The 6,658-nt window shown below is 34.0% G+C and overlaps 2 protein-coding genes across 2 annotated transcripts; both read right to left on the bottom strand.

Annotated features, from left to right (window-relative positions):
- Window positions 1–1,900: 1,900 nt before the first annotated feature.
- LOC132192144 (thaumatin-like protein 1b) lies at window positions 1,901–3,031 on the bottom strand. The gene is made up of 2 exons (XM_059607388.1): window positions 2,943–3,031; window positions 1,901–2,733 (listed from the first exon to the last, which is right to left on the bottom strand). The coding sequence occupies exons 1-2, from the start codon at window positions 2,995–2,997 to the stop codon at window positions 2,054–2,056; spliced, it is 735 nt and encodes a 244-aa protein (XP_059463371.1). The 5' UTR covers window positions 2,998–3,031; the 3' UTR covers window positions 1,901–2,053.
- Window positions 3,032–4,500: 1,469 nt separating this feature from the next.
- LOC132191589 (thaumatin-like protein 1) lies at window positions 4,501–5,502 on the bottom strand. Its single transcript, XM_059606678.1, has 2 exons — window positions 5,451–5,502; window positions 4,501–5,177 (listed from the first exon to the last, which is right to left on the bottom strand). Exons 1-2 carry the CDS (start codon window positions 5,500–5,502, stop codon window positions 4,501–4,503), a joined length of 729 nt encoding a protein of 242 aa, XP_059462661.1.
- Between the last annotated feature and the right edge of the window lie 1,156 nt (window positions 5,503–6,658).

Raw genomic sequence — 6,658 nt, 5'->3', positions numbered from 1 at the left:
GGCAAGCCATACCTGGTAGCTGCATTTGTTCTCGTAGTAGAAGTATACATCAGAGTGTGCACCTGAAACAGATCATGCACAACTCCTCATCAATCTGCATTAATTTCATTGCATTTTGCATTAAACTAAAAGTTGCTGCCATTAAAATGACAAGAACGATTGGCATTGTGCTTATCTTTCTGTGGAGAAAAAAATTGATCAGAATGTATTATAATGAAATTGTAGATTCTAAAATTATGAAATTCAAGCAGTTCTTTGCATCAAATGGTTTGAAAAATGCTACTTATTAAAACAGTGGCATGATATCGAGGAAAAAAAAAAGAATTCTTCTTAAAAGCTCATTTTTACTTTTGAACAAAAGATTTTTCTTCATAAAACTAAAAGACTAATTTTGGTTTAAAACTTTCTATAACATATGCGTGAGCTACATTTGTAGTATTATCCTAAAATAACTAGTCAATATAGAGCTTTTATAGAATTTATTATAAAGATTAGTTTCACTTAATAACTAAACAATATAAAACTTAACACTCATGAGTATTATCTTTATATATAATTCACACAATGGTTAGAATCATAGGATTCTATTATATTTTTTTCATCTCTGTCGCAATCTTGACATATCTTAACTCTTAAGGTTGTCTATTTAAATAAAAAAAAAAAAATTATTCACTTGTATAGAAACAAAATTTAGACATATAATTTTTCCGATACCTAATATGATAACATGGTACTGAATTTCTTCTATTATATATAGCTGCTAATTACTTATATAATTTTTCTTATTGACTTCAATGAATATAGTTTTTAATTATTATGTAAAACAAAAATATTTGGAGTAAAGTCAACAAAGGGCGGACCAAATAAATTGGTACCATTAATATATGACAAATTTTCAATTAAATTTGCCTGTCAGTCACGACCACACGGAAAACCTTTGAAATTGATCTGATTGGGTCACGGCTTTGGAAATTAAATTCCACGTATCGTTTGATCAAGACTTCACATATATGGTTGGTGTCTCCTGATTGAACGTGGGCATCCAGTACTGTGGGCTGCCCCTTTTCCACAGCTTTAATTTTGTGTGTTAAATATGCATATGGTGCTTCCTTTAATTCCTTTTGGTTAAGAATTAATGTTTTTGGATTTTTTTGGATAATTTTTTGTATATGGTAAGCTCTAAAAATTTTAATTATTGTCTCTAATTAAATATTTCAAATTTTATCATCGTAATAGTCATTAGTCACCAATCTTTACTTTCAAGGATTTTTAAATATCTCTGGAAGCAGCAAGTCAATTACCAGACCAAATATATATATATATATATATATATATATATATATAGAGAGAGAGAGAGAGAGAGAGAGAGATCATAGTACTTTACCTATAATTTTCATCATATAACATATATAATTTTTTTTTCTTTTTTTCTTTTTTTGTTATTACATTTTTAATTATTTCTTTTGATTCAATTAAACTTCTATTTGATTAAATATTCTAGAAAGAGATTTTAAATACAATAACTTTAAATAACTTGCTGTCAATATACCACCATGCATAGATAAAGATATAATCTTGACTGAGTCCTCTGGTAAACTTTGAAGACGGTTACGTTAGTTTGTAAATAATTTTATAGTAAAAGTTGTAATAATATATAATTTATATTGCACGGAGTCCTCCAATGAACAACTAAGTCCTAATTTTATTTTCTTTTTCTTTTTCCCTCCTCTCTTACAGCCATAATTATGGGTAATTAAGCTTAAAGACACTAGCGGTTAAAGATCATGACATAATCTCAAGTGCGATACGACATGAATAGCATCTGAAAATAAAATATTGCAGCTGAAGATATATTTCTTGTCATAATTAAGCACAAGTATACTTGCTCCGAAATTATAAGTATAAGAAAAGGCTTGCATTATTCATTTACTAATAAATATCATTCAAGCATTTATTACATTGACACAATCATGTATGTGCCTTAGTCAATGACACTTATTGTTCTCTTATAATTATAGAGAGAAGAAGGAACGAATAATTCCTCTTCGTAAATTCAAGGGCAAAAAGTAATAACGTAGTCAGGTGCACCGGAGCAGGTAAATGTGCTGTTCTTATCATCATAAGCGTAGCTATAAGCTTGAGGGCATTGGTTCTCGAAGATCATGGAATAGCTTGTAGGTGGGCATGTCTCTGGGGTATTATTAGCGCCAGTGCAACAATACTTTGGCTCATTGAATGCTGTGCATGCGCTCTTACAAGCGATCACGCTTCCATCAGACCCTTTTACTTGTAGCTCAGCAGGGCACACAGCATTCACGTCTGCTGGGCAGCTTGAGGGCTTGCAGTCACCGGTCCCTCCTTGTGTAGCAACTGAAACAGGGAGGTTGAAGCCATCTACAAGGCTGACATCGTAGAAATCTTGTCCACCACTAGCTGCTACGTTGATTTCTACCAAAGATGCCGGTGGGATTGCACCGGCGCCGTTGCATGCAACCTGGCCAGAGGCACAATCAGCAGTTTCGCAAGAGAACTTTCCTGAGGCATCCGTGGTGCAACGTGTTCGGGCCCAGAACCGGCCTATCCATGGAGCTTGGACATCAACTGATGAGGATGCTTTGGATGCCAGCTCAAATCCAGTAGTTGACAACTGGGGTTTTTGGTCCGCAGTTAGAGTTCCTGGCCAAACAGTTGTTGGACAGTTGTTTGTGAAAGTTATTTTAGCAGCATGAGCACCTGCACAACATAAATTGTCAAAAAAATAGTCAATGATCATCAAATTCATTTTTTCATATTAGCTTAAGTTTTGAGGATAAATTGTATTTTGAAGTATATATATAACTTGCATGCAATAAATAAGTAGGAGATACACAATTTTATTGAGTAAATGAGTAAATGAGCAATTTGCTAATTAATATATTATAACTAGACAATGAGATATATACCAGATAGGAAACAGAAGGCCAAGGCAAGGCCGAAGAGTGCAAGGGTTTTCATCATTATAATTTGTAATAGACTAGTTGCTCTGGGTTGAGTATTGTGGTGCTAATCTTATGAACTTGGAGCGGTTTATATAGAGCCTTAAACGCGACTTTCAAGGCTCACCATGAGTGAAACTTGGTTTCGACGTAAGTTCGTGCACTTCCAACATGCGTGAATGTTCCTCCTTTGACTTCAAGTGGGTATTGCGTCGTCGTATGCTAATGGGTCGCGACCGCAGCCTCGTATGAACACATAATTACACCCGCGAGATACGGAGTAACTAAATAAATGTGATTGAATTTGAATTGATTGGGGGTGTTTTTTACATATGTGTCAGTTTTTGAGAACGGGAGGCAAATCCATTTTTGTTATTTGGTATTCTACAAGCTGGTTGTCAATGTTTTAGCCTCTCATGTAGTCGCTTGCTTACAAAACTACAACCGACAACGTTACGTGCATAGAATTTTCAGCTGTGGAAAAGACATACCCATGCGAACTAACTTATAATTTGTCTGATTAATTTCAACGTGGTTTGGAATCAGACAAATTATATATAGATTTGTCTGCTTCCAGAAAATATAGGTGGCATGGTCTACCAAGCAATCCCTGTATTTACTATATATGCATGCATAAAGGATGAGCTGGACTGGACCCAAAATGTTATCTTCTGGAAGAACAAAATATCTGATTCATAAAATAGATATTTTTCAATTGAGAGACAATCCTATTCTATCGTTGGAACTCAAAACCTAATTAATTAATTAGTGACGTGTTGTCATTAATTAGTACGTATCTCATATATGTTGTGTGAATGGCCTAACTAAATAATGTGGAAATATTGTACGTAATTTCAATACTAAGAAGCATTAGAGTCAATATTAGACATCGCGTTCTAAGATGAAGGGGAGATTAATTAATTAGAAGAAGAAAAAAAAAAATGAAAGGGAGGTTAGTCAGGTTTCAAATTTCACATAAATAGGGGCATTTCAAAATAATATTGGCACTTCTCAATTTCGATCAGTACTCAAAGTTCATATAATTTATAGGCGGTAAGGTATAACTTGTCTCTTATTTATTCATTTGAAAAATGTTAAACTTGCAACACTTTTACAATTTATTAATACATGTCAACATGTAATTGGAAGGTACTAAAAGTTATTTATGAGTATGTGTGAGGAATTAGGTATAGAAAAGTGAAAGTATGTGTAACATTATTCAATAAACTTTATAGGTATATATATATATATACCTTGTGGGAAGAAGCAAGCTTCTGATCCAATGGCAGCTAGCTGGATAAAACTTTTGATCTTGATCATATATAAGCACGGCTAGAGATATAATATTGCCCGTCTACAAGGACGAGCTAGAACAAGTTTTCATTATTTAGTTTTTCCACCACATAAAGCATATAAAATTCAATTCTATATTCATTATTGATATATATATATATATATATATATATATATTAATGTTCCTTCCTATATATAGTTGATGGGCAAGTTATTTGTTTCCGTTTTCGTTTTATTGTAGAGAAAGGAACGTGATACTATAGTTAGGTCCACCGGAGCACGAAAAGAGGCGAATAGCATCATCATAGGCATAACTATAGGCACGAGGGCACTGGTTCTTGAAGAATATAGAGTAGTTCGTAGGTGGGCATGTAGTTGAGGTACTATAACCACCAGTGCAACAATATTGTGGCTGATTGAATTCTATGCGTGCACTCTTGCAACTAATCACGCTCCCATAAGATGTTTTCACTTGTAGCTCTGTCGGGCAAGCTGCGTTCACATTGGCAGCACAGCTAGGTGCGGTGCACGAACCAGAACCACCCTGTGGAGCTACTGATACAGGCAAGTTGAAGCCATTTACCAGGTTGATATCGTAGAAATCTTGTCTGCCACTTGGTGTTATGGTGATTTCTACCAAAGACGTTGGTGGGGCTGCACCGTTGCCATTGCATGAAACCTGACTGGAGCCACAATCCGTAGTAGCACAAGTGAACTTTCCCGACCCATCTATGGAGCATCTAGTTCGGGCCCAAAATCGGCCATTCCACGGAGTTGGGACATTTAATGATGTGGATGCTAGTTCAAATCCAGTGTTTGACAATTGAGGTTGCTGAGCTGATGTTAGGTCTCCTAGCCAAATAGTGGATGGACAATTATTTGTTACAGTTATTGTAGCAGAGTGGGCACCTGCAGATATGAACGCAACATGAACCAAACTCCTTGTCACCACTTAAAATTAATAAAAGCATATCTTGCATGCAACAAATTAACAGATTAACTTATTAATTATCACATAAATAAATGGGTTGTATCTCTTTAATAGGAAATGATTTTATAAAATAGAGTTTGTGTCAAGATGGGGAGGAAAATTTATGGATTCTTGTGCAATAGTATTCACTTATGAGTTAGATCTATATATAGAAAGAACATAATCATTGACAAGAAGAAGAAAAGATACACCATAGATGAAAAGTAAGGCTAAGGTAAGGCCGAAGAGTATCCGAGCTCTCATTTTGAATGCTTTTGTGATTTGATGTTATTGTTTGATGAAGAGATGGATATCTGTATATATAGAGTCCAACCAAAGTATGGTGCCGTTGGTATATGGAGCTTATGGATGTAAAAAAATCATAGCAAAGAGGTGTGAATACGAAGTAATTCTATCCGAGTTCTTAAGATTAATTTGAACTATCCAACGAATCGTTCGAAGAAGCTTCTAGTGAGGAATATTTAATATAGCAAAACTCTCAAAGAATAAAGGTAAAACAATAGTAGGGAAGGTACTAGGGGAGCATGGTAGGATTTTTCTCCAACTTTGTTTGTGCTTCTTTGTGGGTTATATATAATACCTCTCTTATTGATATTGAACTACAATTAATAGTTAATGTTAGTAATTAACAAAATTTATGTACACACAACAAAAAAATCCACAGACTATCACATGGTTCTATAACTTTAGATTAACATTGGGGCATGTATAGCCTAAAATTAAAGTGTGTTATATATAATTAGTTAGATTCAGCTATAAAATTCTGGATCAACCCAATTTTTTAATCATTTTATGATCAATTGTATCACCTACAAGATACATAATGAATTCCGAACATATAGGTGGTTAATTTATTCACATGTATCTATACTCTCAAGTTATAACAACCTAAACACCTTCACCATATAAATATAGGGAAGAGGAAAACATAAGATCATTTTCGGATTTTTTGCACATACTTTTCATTAGTCTATGAACCATGCATGCATGATATATTGAATATGTTAGCTACACTTGTGGTATATAGAAGAGACTATGTCGCTTTATTAATATTCTATAACTGCCATGCATGCTTAGAAAAAAAAAAATTAATAACCGTCATGATTTGCACTAGAAGATTGTTTGACTATTTTATTATAGTAAGGATGAATTAGATTTATTTCGCCCATAATGTTAACGGCCTTATAAAGCTCAATTATAAATATTATTATCGTAAGCTAAGAGGCCAGGAGCTTGCATGCTAGCGCGCTTTATTTGAATGGCAAGCGCTTTTTTTTTTTTTTTTTTTGGAAGTCAACTCATCGAGGCATAAGGTGGGGGTGATGGTTTAATTCCTAGGTAGGTGCTTAACTTCAGTCTTCCCTGAATTAATGATTCATTTAACTGGTTTTCTTTTTTA

The sequence above is a fragment of the Corylus avellana genome, chromosome ca9 (assembly GCF_901000735.1).
Source record: "Corylus avellana chromosome ca9, CavTom2PMs-1.0".
Lineage (NCBI taxonomy): Eukaryota > Viridiplantae > Streptophyta > Magnoliopsida > Fagales > Betulaceae > Corylus > Corylus avellana.
Note: the sequence above shows the minus strand (reverse complement) of the source record. Positions and strands in the feature narration are given on the sequence as shown.

Coding starts and splice junctions, on each gene's coding strand:
- LOC132192144 (XM_059607388.1), bottom strand. CDS start 2,997: ATGATGAAAACCCTTGCACTCTTCGGCCTTGCCTTGGCCTTCTGTTTC. Junction 2,734..2,942: donor GGCCTTCTGTTTCCTATCTG/GTATATATCTCA, acceptor TATGTTGTGCAG/GTGCTCATGCTGCTAAAATA.
- LOC132191589 (XM_059606678.1), bottom strand. CDS start 5,502: ATGAGAGCTCGGATACTCTTCGGCCTTACCTTAGCCTTACTTTTCATC. Junction 5,178..5,450: donor AGCCTTACTTTTCATCTATG/GTGTATCTTTTC, acceptor TCATATCTGCAG/GTGCCCACTCTGCTACAATA.